The sequence below is a fragment of the Ailuropoda melanoleuca genome, chromosome 3 (assembly GCF_002007445.2).
Source record: "Ailuropoda melanoleuca isolate Jingjing chromosome 3, ASM200744v2, whole genome shotgun sequence".
Classification (NCBI taxonomy): domain Eukaryota; kingdom Metazoa; phylum Chordata; class Mammalia; order Carnivora; family Ursidae; genus Ailuropoda; species Ailuropoda melanoleuca.
Window position 1 is genome coordinate 132,095,383 of NC_048220.1, and position 20,864 is coordinate 132,116,246.

A 20,864-nucleotide genomic window follows, 5' to 3' on the forward strand; every position below is an offset into this window, starting at 1 on the left:
CTGAAGAAAGAGAAATTAGGGAATCCATCCCATTTACAATAACACCAAAAACCATGCGTTACCTAGGAATTTTGTTCTTGATAAAGGCCCCTACACATTCTTCTTTCTTTTCTATGTATCTTCAAGAGCCTATCTGTGTATTTAGCCTTTGAAAATGTACCTCTAGTCATCACTGCTACAAAGAGAATAGTTACATTTTCTCACTGGCCTAGTTGATGATACGATCAAACCAATCTTCCTTCCTCACCCAAGCATATTTTATGTTAAAGTAGGTGTAACAGTGTGTGTAGGGGCAGTCATGTTGACTGGAGCATTAATGTATGGCTGAGAGAAAGAACTTTCTGTATCCTATGTACAAGCTACAACAAGAAGCCTCTCTTTCTCTTTTGCTCTTGCTAGTCTAGTAGCCAATATGAGAACAGTGGTCTGAAAAATGCCACCACTTCTGCAACCAGATCTCGGATATCTCACTCTGTCTCTCATAGCGTTATTAAATTCTGTACTTTCTAGATGATCTGTAATGCACCTCTCTTTAATGCTTATACTTCCAGACTGATCAAAACCACTTCTGAAGGCTTTGTTTTGCTTAGAATTTTACTCGTGTCTCTGATTTTTGTCTTGTTTGGTTTTTTTTAAGACTTTATTTGAGAGAGAGAGAGAGAGAGAGAGAGAGAGAGAGATTGAGAGAACAAGTGGGAGGAGGAGCAGAGGGGGAAGCCGACTCTCTGTGGAACAGGGATACTGACGCGGAACTCGATCCCAGGACCCTGGGATCATGACCTGAACATAAGGCAGATGCTTAACCGACTGAGCCAGCCAGGGGCCCTTTGTCTCTGATTTTAAACTCTGAGTATGGGTCATGTTAGTTTGCAAATTCTTTCCTTTTAAAACTTTTCTCTTTCCCTAACTAAATCATCTAATTCCCAGGTCTTATTATTTCCTCTTTTAAATATCCCTCATTCTTTCCTTGTGCTCCTTCAAATAAATACTTTTGAATGAAGAGGTAAAGCTTTAAATATTGTCTACTTAAAAAAAAAAAAAACAGGGAGCTTAAAAGTATTACTTAATGGACTTAAATTGTATTTTAATCACTTGCCGTGACTAGATCCGTGATGATGGATAAAATTGTTCATCACACCATACCTCACTTTCCTCCTTCATAAAAAGGGGCTATTAATAGTACTTGTCTCATGCAGCTGTTTTGAGTTTATAATGAACTAATATATAGAAAACACTTAAAGTATAATATGGTACACTGTGAGTGCTTCATGGATGTGAGCTCCCTTTACCTTTTATTAGATAGCTTTTGTAAATAACTCATGTATGAGATTGTTAGGTATCCCTGAAAATGTCAAATTAACATTAGCATTGCAAGAAATCTAAATATTTATATCTGAGTTCATAAAGTATTAAGAGGCTGTGTTGACCTTTCTGAAGTTTTATAGAAGGAAACAAATGGATTTTATTATGAAAATATTTTAAAAAGTTATCTACTGAGAATATTTTCATCTATTTTTTATTTCTTTGATAAACAGTTTTATGGACCCATGCTATTTCTTAATTTAAAATCATTGGCACTGAATGATTCTATATTTAAAACCCCAAAATAGTTATAAATAATTTCTTTTCTCTTACATTTTCATTTTTTTTTCTTTTTCTCAGTTTTTATTTGTACGGCTAGGCAGAAATCCAACGTTAGAGTACAGCAGAACTATTTAGTTCTACTTCTGTTGAAATTCAATTGCAACTCCACGTTCAAGTCTCTGCATCCAAGCATCCCCTAATATCTAGCCCTTACACTGTAGATTTTCCAAGAGAGGTAGGTCACAGAGAAAGCTAAGAAGTAAATAACAGGAAACTGAAGACACATACCTAGCATTATACCTACCACTTAAAAAAATGTAAACATAGATTTTTTTTTAAATTCAAATAAAAGCACTTTTATTCTGAAAGTATGTAACCACTGCTGCTAGCATCTGCTTTAGAAAGTCTGTGTGAAATGCCTAAAAGAGAGCAGATTGCCCTGATACAAACACTATGCATTTCTTAGTCTTAATTTAGCTTAGAAAAAGAAGAAATCCAATTTTTAAAAAAGATTTTATTTATATTTATTTATTTATTTGAGAGAGAAAGCGAGCATGTAAGCATGGGGGGCGGAGCAGAGGGAGAGGGACAAGCAGACTCCCCTGCTGAGTGATCCATCCCAGGACCCTGAGATCCTGACCTGAGCCACCCAGGCACCCCCCCCCCATTTTTTTTTCCCCAGACTGACAGTTCTGAAGCGATCAGATTTCTAAGATGAGGCATGTCATCCCATATTTCACAGGGGTGTGTTGGTAACAATGTAATCTGAGCTCTGCTGATAGTTGATACAGGCAATTTTGGAATTGAATATGTTGTAATTTTAGATCTAACTTTCCAACACAGAAATCATGGTTCTTAGGGTACCGAAAATTGGAAAGTGTCTCCAAGACGGGTTAATGATAACTAACTTTAAATGATGTAATAACCAGATTTCCAACTGATGACATTTTAAAGGAAGCTATCCTTTTCTTGTGGCAAGACTGCTCATATCTTCGAAGCAATCCAACCCTCATCCTCAGCATCAAGGCCTCTGGGAAAAGAATATTATGAGAAGGATCTTTTTGTGATATGAACTTAAGTCAAAATCAGTTTCAGTGTCCCAGGACCTAATGCTTTGGGAAAGCCCAATGACATTGCTCTTTCCCACTCTCCTGTAGTGTCTGGATCTCCTGTCTTTCCTCTGAATCAGATTTGCTTCATACCCCTACCTCTTCCTGTTTAAATTCCTTCTTTATGTCCAGCTTTCTTCAATTAACATGCAGTTGTTATTAGAACAATCTATGCAAAATTGTCTATTTCTTCTTTTGATCACACAATTGCAAGGGTTATATTCTAGCTTTTTAAGGTGTTATTTTCATTGACTGGGATTTCTCAGGATGCTCTACAGTTTTCATCCACATGATGCTATTAATATCTTCTGTCATGTGTGTGCACGTGTATCCACCAGATGTTGCAAGGTTTCATACCCTAGCACATACATACACTACATACTCTGTTAACACATTACACCTAGGAGAGGCATGGCATAGTATTTCTTGACATTTAGGCTTCCTAGATTCACATTCAATACACTCTTGAGCCCACTGTTAAAAACAAAAACAGAAAGTTTCTATTTTATTGAAACTATTCTTTTCAAGTTAACTAATGATGTCCATCTTCCCAAATCCAATCAACTCTTACTAACCTCACTCAACCTCTTAATAGGATTTACTGTAATAGTTCGCTGGAAACACTCTCCTTTCTTGGCTTCTGTACCACAGCACTTCCACTCTGCCTCCTGCCCTGGACTCTTCCTCTCCTTTTGCTACCACCTGCTCTTACACAGATGCTGGGCTGCTTTCGGCTCAAAAGGTTGGGTGTTGTAGTGCTCAATATTTCACTTTTCTCCTATAGTTCTCTCCTGGATGAAATCATGCTGTTCCCATAACCTTAAAATTTAGGCTGACATACCTCAAATGGATATTTCCTGCTCAGAAGTGCACTCGAATTCTGCACCCATATCCAGTTCTCTGCGTTATTGTACATGTTTATCTAATTGGCTTCTAAGGCATAATGTGTCAAAATCATTGATTTCTCCCCAGTTATTTTTTTCTCCCAAAGGGAGTTTGTTTGTTTGTTTCTCCTACTTCTATGCAGCTCAGTAAATAAGATTATCAATTACATGGTAGATCAAACACAGGTACACACACAAACACACAAAACACAACAAAATTGAGCTATTTGTAATTTCCCCCCCTAACTAATGCTGCTCCAGTAAAAAGCTCTATAGGCTGTATCCAATATATAGCATTATTTTTTACGGTTCTGTCCATTTTCTTCCTTTTTTCCACCTTTATTGCAGACAACATCATTTCTTTTCTGAATTGCTTTCAACTTTCTGCAATCTAAGAATCAAAGTAGACATGGTGGGGGCGCCTGGGTGGTTAAGGGTCCAATTCTTGGTTTCGGCTCAGGTCATGATCTCAGGGTCACTTTGGTTTCCTGAATTTCAAATATTCTTCCCCTAGTACTTTGTGCCAAATCAGTTCATTTTTATTCGCAGGTCTAGATGAAGTGTTACTTAAGCTGAGGTTAAGGAAGAGGGGAGAAATATTAGAGATTTAAGGAGAAGAGGAAACACTTCCTTCAATAGTTCTAGAAATAGTTTGAAACATTTCTAGAGCATATGATGATTGTTTACTGTATTTTTAATTCATACTTATGTTAATAAACTGTGGCTGGATAATGTAAAACTCCAAACTTAGAGGTAGAGAAATAAGAATTTAAAAAAAAAGAAAGAAAATAAATGAATGATTTATAACCATAGTGTGTGTCTGAGCTAGTTGAAAATCAGCAGAACTAGGCTGGCTTTTGTTTACCAGGTCTACTTAACTCCAATGCATTCAATCATGCATCTGCTCGTTTACTAGGAGGCTCTCCTCTAGGATGGGGTACCTGAACTAGGACAACTTTGTCCTTGGGTCTCTCATCTTCCTTCTGGGACCGGTGGACCAGCCCCAGCATGCTCTTTTTGTGTCAGTGGCAGGGCATAAGAAGGAATAGGCAAAGTCTTATGAAACCTTGGACCAAATGTGGAACAGGACATTGTCACTTTCAGTGATGACGTTGATCACTTTCAATCACTTTTCATCTCATTCTTTTTTTTTTTTAAGTTTTTATTTAAATTCCAGTTAGTTGACATGCAGTGTAATATTAGCTTCAGGTGCACAATGTAGTGATTTAACACCTACAAACCCCCGGTGCTCATCTATCTGCTAAAGTAGACTGGGGGCAAATTCTAATGTGAGAAAGCTCTGCAACATCTTCTGCATTGCAGAGGGAAGATGATTTGTGGCCAGTAATGCCACCTACCTCTCATTTGGATGTTTTCTCATTTTCTCACTCAAAAAGGGGGCTAGGTGATGCAGATACAATGGTAATTAATTGAAATGTTTTGGTTTTTATTTTATATTTATCTTCAAATCTCAGCTACAGTGAAACTCCAGGATAAACTAATCTCTGACATCTCCTATTATCCCCCAAATTTTGTACATATAGCAATGAGAAGTTTCATTAAACATTTAGTGTTGTTTTGTTTTTCTTTCCCCAAAGAACTGTAGACTTCCCAGGGGCAATTTTTGTCTTTTCCTTATTAATCCCAATATTCCTACTATCTACTGTTCTATTCATGGAACTCAGAAAGGTGTTTTTCTTTTAAATTTGAATTAATAATTAGATTAAACATTACTTAAGGGTTGACAGATAAAAATAATTGATGTCGGTTCTATGCAAATATAAAATTACCAGGCAAATCTTAGGAGGCAAATATAGAAACTAAAAATATACATTTAAATATTTGAATATATCTGATTTAATACTGCCCTTGTCTGAGCTTTACTTTCTTCATTATATTATCTAGTGAAAAGAAGAGTTCTCTGTTTTCTCACTAGGTACTTCATCGACTACAGTGCTGAAGATGACAGATGTTTCAACATTGATGCCAATACTGGAACTATTAGGACTACAAAGGTTCTTGATAGAGAAGAAACTCCATGGTACAACATCACAGTTGCTGCATCAGAAAATGGTAAACTACTTTATGTTTCATAAAAAAAGATGTCACTTGTACATGAAGATTTATACCGAGATTTTCTTGGGAGCAGGGCTCTCACCATTTTTATTTGTGGCGCCAGCATCCAGCATCTAGCAGAGTGTACAGAACATATTAGATGCAGTTACTCATTGTCAGATGCAGTGAATAAATCTCATAGTTTTTTTTTTTTTTTTAACTTTAATCCCAGCATAGTGGTAGAAAATTGACATTACAGAACACTTCAACCCCATCCCTGAATCAAAGTATCTGGTCTGCCTTCTAATTGTGAGGCTTGCTCTGTGGGTTGTTTCCACTGCTTGCCTTCCATGAAAAATATTGCTATGAGCATTAATATGAAAGCTTTTCATAGACATGTTTTTATTTCTTTTGGGTATATACCCTGAAGTGAGAGAGCTCAGTCACATAGAAACTCTATATATAATTATTTGATGAACTGCCAGACTGTTTTCCAAAGTAGCTATATTTTATATTCCTAAAAGCAGTGGAAGGTTCCAATTTCTCTGTATGATTATCAGTATTTATTGTTATGTATCTTTTGATTATAATCATTCTAGTGGGTGTGGGGTGATAGCTCCTTTTGGTTTATGCACTTACATAATGTCCTCTGTTACCAGTCAATAATTAGACTACTCCAGCCGTTTATATCCTGCTTGAATTTTTTATGTTTTTACATCTGCAAAATTAGCTCAAGTGGCTTCCATTTAGATAATTTTTTCAACATAATATTCTCTTTGAAAATAAGCATTCACTAATTACTTTTAAATGAGTATTATAAAGAATACACGAGTGGGTTCATTTATGATCATTCTGGTTAATTTTCATTTTCAAAATAACCAGAGTAGGAGTAGAACTGCACGCTCTTTGTCACCTAATGACAATTAAATGACTGTCAAATGATAAAAGCTGATTCAATATTAGTTGAAAAAATAACGGAATTAATGGGTTAATATATCCAAGAAATGATAAGGGCATTGAAAAGATTATGCACTTTTGGGGAACAGGCTCCATGTATAGAAGATGGAAGGGAAGATTCCCTGGAGAAAATATTCGTTAGAAAAAACAGAAACTTACTTTAAAATAAGTTCAAATGTAACATCAGCAGTATTTCAATCAGAAGCCATACTTTAGATTGCTTCTAAATCTCACCTTAGTCCAAATAATATTTGCATCCAGTAGAAACTTATTTGTGAATATACATGAGTTCATATACACCATGAAAATTATATTATTTTCAATGATCACCAAAGGAAATGCTCATTTTTACTTAAGTAACATCTTAAATATATACTTACTAAGTTCTCTTTCTTTCTTTCTTTCTTTCTTTCTTTCTTTCTTTCTTTCTTTCTTTTTTTACTATTTGTTAGTACTTCATATGGGAAATTAGTTAATACATGTCTAAGTAAAGCAATATAGTAGATCATATTGTACTGGATTGTATAGATGATAATTTTTTTAAAAAGCCTTAGGGACACCTCAATAAGCATTACAAAAAATAATTTAATCCTAATTACAAATAGGTATGTGGAAAGAATGAGCAATAGTTAAGGTTTTAAAGCCATGTTAGAGACTTGTTTAGGAAGTGCACATCCATACACCAACTGCTTGGCATAAGGCCTATTAAATATTACTGGGGGCCCTTTTATGTACAGTTGTTTATAAACATTAACCTCAAATTCAGCCACATTAGCAAAGTATTTACTAGTATATCCTGTTTGGGAAATGTACTTGATGTTTTTTATAAACTGGATTTTTTTTAAGGTTTTTATTTTTTTGTAGAGCAGTTTTAGGTCTACAGCAAAATTAAGAGGTAGGTACAGAGATTTCCCGAATAGCCCCCACACCTACACATGCATAACACCCTCCATTATGACCATCCTCCACCAGAGTGATGTATTTGTCACACCTTTGACACATCTTCATCACCCAAAGGCTGTAGATTAGCTTAAGTTTTATTCTTGGTATTCTGTGGATTTCGACAAAAGTATGGTGGTATGTACTCATTAGTATAGTATCATACATAGTATTTTCCCTGCTCTAAAAACCCCATGTGTACTGCCTATCCATCTCTCCTGACCCTGATCTCTGGTACCCACTGATTTTTTTTTTTTTTTAAACTGGCTCCATAGTTTTTTCCTTTCCCAGAATGTCATATAGTTTGAATTATACAGTATGCAGCCTTTAAGATTGGTTTCTTCCCTTAGTAATAAGCACATTTAAAGATCTTCCATGTCTTTTTATGGCTTGATAGTTCATTTCTTTTTAATACTCAATAGCATTCCATTGTCTGGCTGTACCACAGTTTATGTATCCATTCACATACTGAAGGACATCTTGGTTGTTCCCAAGTTTTGGCAATTATGAATAAACTATTACAATAAAAACATTCATGTGCAGGTTCTTGTATGGACAGAAGTTTTCAATTCCTTCAGGTAGATACCAAGGAGTGCAATTAATGGATCAAACTAAGGGTATGTTTAGCTTTGTAAGAAACTGCTTTCCAGAGAGGTTTTATGCCATTTTGCATTCTCACCAGCCATGAATGAGAGTTCTTGTTTCTCCACATGGTCATCAGCATTTGCTGTTAGCATTCCCCAGATTTGGGTGAATCTAAGGTATACAGTGGTGCCTCACTGTTGCTTTAATTTGCATTTCTCTGATGATGTATATATGGAACATCTTCTCATACATTTATTTGCCATCTGTATGTCTTCTTTGATGAGGTGTCTGTTAAGACCCTTGGCCCACTTTTTAATCAGGTTTTGTTTTCTCACCAGTAAACTTCAAGAGTTCTTTGTATGTTTTAGAAAATAGTCCATCAGATGTGTATTTGACAAATATTTTCTCCCAGTCTGTGTCTTGTTTCTTCATTCACTTGACATTGTCTTTTCCAGAATTGAAATCAGGTTTTTAAAACTCTTCTTAATGTAAGTGTCTGAAGAACTTGGTGTTCTAAGGAATGACATTTAGAAGTTAATGTTTTAAAGAAATTTTTTTTTTTTTTTTTTTTGTGGCCTAACTAGAGTGTTGTACAGCTAAGAGAAAGGTGCCCCTTCTGGGCAGATAAAGCAATGAAGCAGGACTTAAGAGAAAATAGAAGCAAACCAGTTCTCTGCACAGGAAAAAAAAAAAAAAAAAATGCCCCTTCCTCCAGGTGAACAGGCCACATGCTAAGGGACCAATGTGAGAATATGGGGTGTCAAAAAATACGTGGGCCTCTGAACATATGGATAGGGCCCACATGCACGGCAGCTCTTATTTGCATGGTGTTTGATTCTGCTTTCTTTTATCCTTTGGTTCTAAGCCCAAGTGACTATTCAGCTGCCCCGTCATGTGGTAAAGGCAGAAAACATGTGTCTGGTCTACGATATCCTTCCCTGCTACTGCTACACATAAGTGATGGCTATCTTGCTTTTGTATAGTGTACTTTTACAGACACGCCATCCTAAAAAAATCTCTGAAATAGAGAGGTTAGGTATTATTTTCATTTTATAGATAAGGAAGTTGAGACTCATACAAAATATGAATCTAAATATTTTGACTCCTCGATCTATGCTCTTTCTTAATATGGCCCTTAAGGGAAGCTGATATTCATTGAATCCAAGTTTGGGTCAGATATTTTAACTAACTGAGGTTTATTTTATTATTTATCTTTAAAATTCATTCTGTGGCAGAAGATTATTTCTATGATTTTAACGAAGACACTAAAAATCAGATAAATTCAATAGACTGCCTTGGATTAGAGAAGTAGAAAGTGTTGTATTCTCATCACATATCACAGTTCTTGAGGAAGAGTTCTTTCCAAATAAATATCTGGAATATTTCTATCAGATAACAATGCCTTCTCTCCATGTAATCCATAACTTAGCTATTTAGAAATGTCTATTACATTTCTGGTTCTGAGCAACAAATAACCACATGATTTCTGTAGGTCAGAGGTCCAGGGAAGTTCAACTGGATTCCTTGCTTAAGGTCTGGCAAGACTGAAGTCATGTGTCAACTGGGCTGGGCTCTTATCTGGAGGCTTTGGGGAAGAATTGCGTTAATGCTCATTCTCCTTGTTGCCTGAGTCTACTTCCTTATGATGTAGTTGTGATGTCTCCATTTTCATCCATTGTCAGCTGGGGAAGCTTTCTCCTCCTGGAGGCTCTCTGCATTTCTCCTCATACGGTTTTTACCTCCTTCAAACAAGCAACAGTGTGTCAAGTCCTTTTGCTGCTTTGAATCTCTTTGACTTTCTCTTCTGCTACCAGCTGGAAAGCCTTGCTTTCAAAGGTATCTACCTGGGGTGCCTGGGTAGCTCAGTTGGTTAAGCAATCACCTCTTGATTTCACTCAGGTCATGATCTCAGGGATCGAGCCCCACGTCCATCTGGCTCCATGCTGGGTATGGAACCTGCTTAGGATTCTCTCTTTCCCTCTCCTTCTGCCCCTCCCCACCCTGCACCCACACATGCATGCTCCCTCTTTCTCTCTCTAAAAATAAAATAAAAAATAATAAAATAAAATAAAATAAAATAAAATAAAATAAAATAAAATAAAATGTAAAATAAAAATAAAGGTATCCACCTGTTTGGGTCAGGTCCACCCAGATAATCTCTGTATTTTAAGGTGAACTGAATTGGAACTTTAACTACATCAACAAAATCTTTTCACAGTAGTATCTAGATTCATGTTTGGTTGAATAGCCAAGAAACAGGAATCTTATTCTGTCATCTTTAGAATTCTGCCTTCTATGACCTTAAAATATCAAAAAAAAAAAAAAAAAAGAGAGAGAGAGAGAGAGAGAAAGGAAAATGAAAGTTTATTCTTTTTATTGGATAATGAATATTCTTTCAAGCTTGTATGCTGTGGCTTACTTTTCCTTTTATATGACTCCCTAGTAAAATAGTGGGACTATTAGGCACTCAATAAATAATTATTAATATAGTTTTCTCAAGTAAATAACTACCATCTCCCCCCATTTCCTTATTTATGCCTAAGGTCAAGATAATGTATAATTTTATCTGCACTGCCTTTCAGAAATTGACATTATGATCATAATTTACTAATAGCTAAATCCAATGAGTACTATCTCGCCCTGATTTCTTTGTGATATTTGACTATATTAATCATTCTTTTCCCACTTGGCATTTTCTGCTTTCTTAACAACCATTCTAGTACTTTGGTACAGTATCATTTATCATATCTATCCTAAACTACACATTGATTAATGTATTAATAAATGGTACTCGCTAGGCAGTGTTTTATGTTAAGCACTAAGGATATTGAGGACCTATTTCACTTTTGAGGAATTCAAGAGACTCATGAAGAAGACAAGGTAAATGGATGATTGCACTATGGATAATTATTGTGGCAATAAGGTTTAGGGGTTAGAGAAACATAAAACCATGGTAGTTTAGCCTCCCTAAGAGGATCAGAGAAGGTTTCATAGAATGCGTGGATTCAGTTTTGAGATGAAGGATGAGTAAAGGTTTGCCTGCATTCTGTTTCCAGTTGTACCTGTATTAGTCAAGGTTCTAAGAGAAACAGAACTAAAAGGATTCAAATCCAGAAGAATTCAGAACCAATAAAGAGATTATTTTAAGAAATTGGTTCAGGCAGTTACTGAGGCTGGGAAGTCAAAACTCTGGAGAGCCAATGTCCCAGGTCAAGTCCAAAAGCCAAAACCAGAGCGACTATCTTAGTTTAAAGGCAATCAGGCAAAAGAATTTTCTCTTATTCAAGGGAGGGTCAGCCTTTTTTCCCAGTCAGGTCTTCAACTGATTGGATAAGGCCCACCCACACTATGGAGAACAATCTGCTTTAGTCTTTCATTTTTTGAAGATTTATTTATTTATTTAAGTAATCTCTGCACCCAATGTGGGGCTCGAACTCATGACCCCAAGATCAAGAGTCACATGCTCTACCAACTGAGCCAGGCAGATGCCCATTTAGTTTACCAATTTAAATGTTAATTTAATTCAAAATCGCCCTCATAAGAAACAAACAGGAAAGTGTCTGGCCAACTCTCTGGGCACACCATGAATTAGAAACTTGTTGTAGTTTGTATCTAGGGTTTTAACAGGCTCCCTAACTGATTTTCATGCATTCTAAAGTTTGAGAACCACTGGCTTAGGTGATTCTAAAGTAAATTATTACTAAGAAACATTGCTTCCAATTACAACTTAATTTATGTCATAGCTCCATTTAGTACTAATATCAAATGCATGGGTACACACATAGGTCCTGAATTTTTCTTTATAAAATCTGGCCCTCTCTGTTCTCAGCTTAATTCTCAGAGAAATGTATATCATACTTTTCGTCCCAGATCCTCAAACAGGCCATCTTCTTTCAATAATTACATTATCCTTTCATCTCTCAATGCCCTCTGCTCATTCTGTTCTGCTTTATAAACATCTATTTACTTTTAAGAACTATTTCATATGTCACAACATCTGTGAAACCTTCCTCAACCTCTCAGACAAATTTTACAGCTCCTCCTTCTATATTCTAACTTTATGCATGCCTTAAATCAATCACTTTTCACTTATTAGATTTAAATATGGCACTTCTCACATTTTATTATAATATTTTTCCCCTCTACTAGATTGTGAACATCTCAAATCTAAAAATCAGGTCTAGTTTCTCTTTATCCTAGTATTCACAAATACTAGGAACATTTCCTGACACATCAACCTGTGTTAGATACATGAATACCTTTTGTCCTTCGTTTCTGTACCTGCCTTAACTGCCCCCAAACTTCACGACTTACCACACAGTTCAGTGATCACTGAATTATATAGATTTCGCATTTTCCCTAAAATATCCTATTTCTCCTTGTTCTGTGCACCATATGTGAGAGCTTATCCTGAAATGGGACCCCCCATTGTTCGCTGCTTGCCTGACAGTTGTATTTCCAAAGGAGCCAAAGTCGGAGCTGTACTATAGTCATACTTCTAATGAGTCTGAAAGGTTCCGGCTCTTACCAGAGTTCACAAATTAAACAACAGGACTGCTTGTTTTTTGCATTGTTACGATGTTTGCCTCGGCTCTCTGTTTCACTTCTCTAAACAAATTATATGCATAAGTCAGTCCAGAAAACAATGTTTAAGTGCTGTTTGTTTGTTGAATCTTTCTTTTTTTTCTTTTTCTCAATTCTCATGCAAACATATTCAAAGATTAGGATCCACACATTTCAAATTTAATCTAATTGTAACTTTAGGTGATGGAAATTAAATTTAGATTTTATGGATTAATTCCTTGTTGCCTTTTAATCTGAAATAAATTTTTGTTAGCAGCTGCATCTACCAAAACAAAATTCCATTACTGAAGAGTGGGTAGCTTTAAGTCCCTCTAGTTTCTACACATTATTTTGCTGTTGTCAGTGTGCTTATTTTGATATATGAAATTTGCCTCTCACAAGTGTGTTCATATTAGTAATTTCCCTTAACATACAAAAGGATCCTATTTGACCCTTTTTCCTTAGCAGACAAAGGGAAGAGCACCCAAATTGGTATTGCTTTAACCAAGGCTCAAAAGTAATAAAACAAAATACTTTCATGAAGTATTTGTTTATAATGTATATGTCAGTGTATTAATTACCTGTTGCCATGTAACACGTGTACAAAATATCTAAAAATAATTAAATTTGTTCTAAGATTTAAAAGAAATTTATTGGCCCACATACCTATAAAGTTCATAGGTAAATTAGGATTCAGGGTTACTTTGATCAGGTCCCTATCTCTATTTCTCTGTGATTTTTTTTCTTTTCTGCATTCCTTGTTCTCTCATCTTTTGTTTTAGTGTTGCTATACTATAGTAAGAAGCAACAAGGACTATGCTAACATGCCATATGGTAACAAGATGAATGCCACCTGAAATTGGGTTACATTCATCCTCATTCACATCCAGGGTGAGATAAATTGTCACTTCGGACATTCATTACGAATATTGCTCCAGGGGCACCTGGGTGGCTCAGTGGGTTAAGCATTTGCCCTTCAGCTCAGGTCATGATTCCAGGGTTGATGGAACCTGACTTCCAGCTCCCTGCTCAGTGAGGAGTCTGCTTCTCCTTCTCCCTCTGCCCCTCACCCCACTCATGCTCTCTCTCTCGCTTACTCTATCTCTCTCAAATAAATAAATAAAATCTTTTAAAAAAATATTCCTCCAATTAGGCCTGAACTAATCTCTATTCATTGTTTTTTAAAATTGTACTTAACACATAATATATGCCCTTAAAGTAGATAAATTATGGCAAAATGCAAGGGGATATTCACATTAGCTCAGGACCATCAAGTCCCATTTCTTATCTTTACTTGCAGGAGAACTCTTTTGAGTTCTACCCATGGGGAGAATTTGGGTGAGGCAATTATAATATATACAATTTTCTATTTTTTTTTTTTGCTTCTTGTATAATATGCCAATACACCTGAGTTCTTACAATTTGCACTATCCCAATCTCAGTATCAAATTCTAGAAGAATTAGAACAAATTTCTTTATTCATAAGGAACTTGAATAACTGAAACAATTATATGCAACACTGCTAGATACTTCCTTTATTGTTTTCCTGGCTCCTCAAATTTCCAATACCTTTTCCAATTTCCTTACATATGTCAGATAATCTTGCTTCTCTAATGCTTTCCAAAGAGAACAATCGGAAGAGGGTTCCACAGTTTCCTGCCAGAGATCTAGCAGCCTAGTTAATACTGTGGGCGTTAGTTTCCATACATCTGGCTTCCTTCAAGGTACTGTGAGTGAACTCTCCACACCATGTTTATGGCCACCCCTCCATGGAGGCCCTAAATCCTCACCTTTCTTGTTCACTCATTCCCTACACCGTCAATTAATTCCTCTCCTGTATCTTCATTTCCCCCTTCATAACTCCTCTGTCCTCAAAAATAAGCTTTATTTTCTATCTGAAAATAAAATGTGCTAAAGCAAACAAAAATGGAGAACCTACCTTGATCTAGTGTTTCCCTCCAGACAAAACCTTGTTATCCAATTTCCTTTCCTGATGAACTTCTTGAAAGAGTTGCCTATATTCACACCCCGTGCCCTCTATCCCCACGCTCACTAAAACCCACTCTTAAAAGACTCATCTTTACTACTTCACCAAGATTATACTTGTCCTCCATATTCCAAAATAGGAAGTGCAGTTCTCTCCTCCCTTTGCTCCGCAAACATTCAACATTTGGCCCAACTGGCAATTCTTTCAAGAAACAGCCTCTTCCTTTGGCTTACGCACGTAGCATTCTCTAGATGCTCTTTTCCTTCACTGGCTCTTCTGACTCAGTGTGCTTCTAAGTTCCTCCTCATCTCTCCATTCGCTGGATAGTGGGGCATGCTGATTTCCATATCTGACACCTACCTGGAGTTATTGCCCACGTGATCTCATTCAGTCTAATGGGTTTCTATAACATCTGCATATAGATGACTCTCAAATTTACATATGCATCCACTTTTCCCCTGAATTCCATATTAGCCACTCTAATATCTCTTCTCAGAGATCTCAAACTCAAATGCTCCAAGTAAATAGTTTCCTCCAAATCCAATTTCTCTCTAAATCTACTCCTCCAGAGGTGTTATCTATCTCAATATTGATGGTTGTAGTCCAGACTGCTCGTGAAAATCTCTCAGTGTCATATTTGGCGCCCCTTTTTCTCTCATGCTACACATCCAATTCATCAGAAACTTCTATTAGCTATACTGAAGAAAATATCCGTAAGTCAACCACTTCATAACATCTCCATCACTCCGATCGCTGTCCACATAACCATCACCCCTCGGCTGGAAGACTGCAGTACCTTCTGAAATAGACTTTTGCACTTAACCGGAGCTTCTCTTAATCTATTATCCAGAGAACTACCAGAATATTCCTTTTTAAATAATTAGTACCATGTAGCTCTCTTTTTCTTCCAAGTTTTTTATTTAAAGTCCAGTTAGTTGCATACAGTGTAAATATTATTTTCAGGAGTAGAGTTTGGTGATTCATCACTTACATATAACACTCAATGCTCATCACAAGTGCCCTCCCTAATACCCATCAGCCATTTAAGCCCATCCCCCACTCACCTCACCTCTCGTAAGCATCAGTTTGTTCTCTGTAGTTAAGAGTCTATTTCTTGGTTTGCTTCCCTCTCTTTTTTTTCCCCCATGTTCATCTGTTTTGTTTTATTTTTTAATTCCACATGTGAATGAAATCATATGGTACTTGTCTTTTTCTGAGGGACATATTTTGCTTAGCATAATACACTCTAGCTCCATCCACTTCATTGAAAATGGCAAGATTTCATTCTTTTTGATGGTTGAGTAATATTCCATTATACATATCTGTAAATATACAAATATAAATATATATTAAATAAAAATAAATACATATATTTATAAATATAAATAAATATATATAAAATATACATATATACACACACCACATCTTCTTTATCCATATAACAGTTGATGGACATTCGGGCTATTTCCGTAATTTGACTATTGCTGATAATGCTGCTATAAGCATCAGGGTGCATGTGTTCCTTTGAATCAGTGTTTTTGTATCCTTTGGGTGAATACCTAGTAGTGCAATTGCTGGGTCATAGGGTGGTTCTATTTTTCACCCTTGGAGGAACCTCCATATTGTTTTCCAGAATAGGCTGCTCTAGTTTGCATTCCCACCAACAGTATAAGAGGGTTCTCCTCTCTACGCATCCTCTCCAACATCTGTTGTTTCCTGTGTTGTTAAGATAAGATATTCCCAAATAAATCAAGATCCCAAAGATGATACTCATAATGAATGATTCAGGATAGACACACATACATACACTGCCAAACAAAGGATAATGGTAATACATATCTTCTGTTTTTACTTTAGTTCTGGGTAGAGGGAATGAAAATGTGAAAATGTTACCCATCAGAAATTGCGTATATGACACGTCTTACAAATCATTTTAGATCACCATGGCCCTGATAACTCTGTAACAACAAAAACATTTTGGTTCCTACGATAATGGTAACTCTCATATTAGCCGTAGCAACCTTTTGTAGATTATTTGGTCTTTTCCACAAGGATGATACCCTCTGAAGAAATACAGATCTATTTCTAACTTTGCAATTGGCATTACATTAATTTCTTTCTCTGTCTAATTGCACCAACTATAATCTTCATTATGATTCCCACGAGAATTGCTACAGGATATATCCCTGCGTTTTTTTTCTTCTGATCCTTAGGTTAAAACATTCAATCTTTCACTTGTAAGTATAACAGTTACAGGTTTTTGTTACACAATTTTTCAGGTTGAGGAAGTTTCTTCCATTCTTACTTTATTGAGTGTTTTTTTCTTCTTTAAATCAAGTATGGTGTTATGTTTTGTTATTATTTTTCTGCATCTATCAAAATAATTATGTGTGTGTGACTAATTATATTCATTGATTTTTAAATGCTAAACAATCAGCCTTTCCTTCCCGGAATATATCCCACATGGTTATGATGCACATAATCAAAGCTGGAGATCCTTGCTCTCAGCTTATGGGTCTCTCTTCTCTCAAGGAGCATAGTTCTTCAGCATCTGTTTGCCAAAGTATGAGAAGAATATCTTCATATAATTTCAGTTTTATAGTCATTTATAACAGCAGGTTAGTCCGGTATCAGTTGCTATTTCTGGCCAAAATCTGAAGTTTGTTTTCTTAAATTCTTTTTCAAAACCTGTAAACCTTATCTTTGTAATTATTTAGTTTATTTAAATATTATACCAAAGAATGTCATAGATGTGCATAATGGAATCAGGATTTGTGTAGTTCAAGCTTAAGTTTTCCTAAAACTTGATAAAAGTGATTTTAACTAAAAAAAAAAAAGTATAATAAATAAATAATAAGCTTCAATTTAGGAGAAAAATAAGACTTATACTATTTCAGGGAATTTCATTAAAGTGCTACTGTGCTTACACTGTTTTGAACATATCTTCATGTCCTTCTTTCCCTTGGAAAAAATTTGGGGACCAAAGATGATGCAGTGAGTGTGATTTTTTTTTAAGAATGATAATGTTGAACCCCAAGGAGCAGCAGATCCATTCTCAGAGATAAGGCCTTATCTGTACACCAGAGTTGAGATTGTTGAATGATTAGACATTTGGATATTTTAGTACAAATATTTGAAATATATATGTATTGTTTTCATTAATGATGTCCTATGTTAGTTGTTTTCTGCAATTAACAAAACCACTCTCTAATGCTGATTGTATCAGATGAGGAAAAATTTATTATCCTTACATTTCTTAGCCCCCAAAAATGCAAAATGATGGTCCATTCTATTAGTGAACTTCTGGCAGCTTAAAAAATATGATTGCAAATGTAGTTCAAAGCATAGCATGATATTTGATCACAAGCTTAATTTCGGGGGGGACTCAGTAAGGATGAAAACTCGATGATCACAAACACCATAGATGAATAGACCAAGATGGAAAATAATGTAAAATCTCTGAATTATCACAAAAATTGGAAAATAAATGGTGCCTTTGTTAGATTCTTTCATGCAATCGAATGGGCTAATTTTAACAGATTTTTTTTAAAAAACTATTTTTCAATTTATTTTATAAACAATAGCAAATATATCATCCCAATGTAATTAATTTCACTTGGAGGTAAATTACTTTGACTTTATGGTTCTAACTTAAAGAACAAAACAGTGTTTATTCCTAAAATCAAAGACACAATTTAAACTTTTGAAGCTTCCTACTTATATTAGTCTCAGGCAAAAATACTAAGACATTTTGGGAATTTTTGGAGGATTTATGGGTGGGGAGGAAAAAAAGATAAGAGAGTTGAAAGTCCTTTTAGGTAATTCACTTCAAAGTGAGATCTTTGTAATGACTGGTCCATTAATAAAATTTTATACAGTAAACTGACAAAAATCCCATTTAAAAAAATCCCATACTTTGAGGTGATGTGTTTCTAAATGCTTAGTAATTTTTGAAAGAGCTTCTAGACAGCTACCAGGTTTTTTGAACTACTGTAAAATAAGTAAGTGATCTAAGATAAATAGGGTCAGGTCAATTTTTTTATCTCATAAATGTCATAGAATGTTTTATTTTAAACCTTTTTTATTTGGCAACCAGAGAGAAATATTTAAGAATTAATCAATTAGATACCAGGTCTGAATTCTTACTTATCCATTATAACAAATTATTTTGAATGCAATATTTGGTTTCTCAATATTTAAACAAGATACAAAGAAGGGAGGGAGGGGAGAAAAAGAGCATCTACAGAACACCAGGCTTATACAAGGCATTGTGATGGTTTTAGCCATAAAAAAGTTCTTAAATAGATTAAACACTCATATCAGTAAGGAGTATCTATTATTTACTAGTTCCTTTACCTTAGTTTTTTTGCCTAAAAATGATACATGACTTTCATAACAAAATTTCAAAATACTAGTTAAAAATAGCAGAACACTCTCATTTCAAAACAAATATGTTGAAGGCTAATTTTCAGGGAAGCCTTGGTGTCTCAGTTGGTCAAGTGGCTGACCCTTGGTTTGAGCTGTCATGATCCTGGGATGGTGAGATCGAGACCCACATCGGGCTCCACACTCAGTGGGGAGTTGGCTTCAGGGTTCTCTCTCTCTCTCTCTGCAACACCCCTTTAATAAAATAAATAAATAAATCTTTTAAAAATTTTTTCAGTTTCATCTGAGCACTAGTTTGCAAAATTTATTTTTATATATTTATTTTTATTTAAGGCAATATGAGAAACATATTTGTTAATAAACAAAATATTAACCTAGCATTTTAAAATGGTCTAGCCCCAGTTCACAGGAATCATTCACAAAAGTTCAGGCTGTAGATATTTATAGATATTTGCTTTTAATGAAAACTCTCAATAAAAATCAAAGAAACGCAGACCAGGAAAAACCCAAAACAAGCAAACATCAGTTAAACACATTTGTAACACACAGTTGGAGACACATTATCATAAGCATGGGCATTTATGAATCATAGATATAAATGTGATTATTTAATTACATTTGTAATCACTGCAATTTACTATTGTAGCAATATATAAGGTTTTTAATTTTGAGTTCTCATAGAGAAAAGAATGAAAGCACATTTTGAGGAAAATAATCTATTTTACAGACAAGAAAATTTGCACTAGTCTAAATTTATATATTTAAAAGTACTTAATTCTATGGGGCACCTGGGTGGCGCAGCGGTTAAGCGTCTGCCTTCGGCTCAGGGCATGATCCCGGCGTTATGGGATCGAGCCCCACATCGGCTCCTCCGCTGGAAGCCTGCTTCTTCCTCTCCCACTCCCCCTGTTTGTGTTCCCTCTCTCACTGGCTGTCTCTCTCTGTCAAATAAATAAATAAAATCCTTTAAAAAAAAGTACTTAATTCTACCTTCAGAATATGAATATTTAGATTAGAAATCTATTGAATTCCCTAGTAAACTATGCTACATATACTAATGGTCATGATTTGAGCTTTAGGAGGGAAATATTTACGTCATAAGGACTTTGGGATAAAAACAACTCGAACACTTAAATCACAATTTTAAAGAAAACAAATTGAAAAAATATTAATATTTAACTTGTTTTCTTCATTCTATATTGATAGTGGGGAATCTACAGGAGTGGTATGTTTCATTGCTCTGTGTTCTCTAGAGCCCATCATAGTGGCATGCACGAATCAGACTTTTCTAATGAGCTCACTGGATAAAATGGATTGTTCCTCAAGTTATGGAAAATCCTCTAAAAATCATAGCATCAAATTTGCAGTTGCACTGAAATACCATATACCAATACTTTCATTGCATCACTATCTGCATAGAGGGCACTCTGCTAATGTAACTTACTTTTACCCTGGTATTAAGTGAAACATGGATGATTTTTATAGTGTAGTTTCTGTTAGAAACCACATGTGTAGGATTGCCAGAATGCTGTGTGTTTTGTTTTTGCTTCTGTTTTGTTTTTGATCTTCAGAAGGTATTCAAATGTGCAGTCTGCTCTCTCCCAAGGTCAGTATTTTAGAATTTACATAATTTCCTTAATTGTTTCTCAAAAACACAATTTGGCAACCCAAATAACTCATTACAGATTAAGTAATGAAGGAATAGAAATAATAAATAACTTTCCAAATTTCATATTCCTAAATAGAGTGCTGAAAAGGGGATTCATATTTAAATTTGTCTGATTCCAATATATTTTATTTACTCTGCCATCAAAA

The 20,864-nt window shown here is 35.3% G+C and overlaps 1 protein-coding gene across 4 annotated transcripts in view; it reads left to right on the plus strand.

Annotated features, from left to right (window-relative positions):
• The window catches only part of CDH18 (cadherin 18), a 478,586-nt gene that overhangs the window by 416,543 nt on the left and 41,179 nt on the right, over positions 1 to 20,864 (plus strand). For all 4 annotated transcript variants that reach the window (XM_019802760.2, XM_034657069.1, XM_034657070.1 and 1 more), the window contains one exon: positions 5,514 to 5,650. In XM_019802760.2, the coding sequence (XP_019658319.1) occupies positions 5,514 to 5,650 (137 nt within the window). The remainder of the gene's footprint in view (positions 1 to 5,513; positions 5,651 to 20,864) is intronic.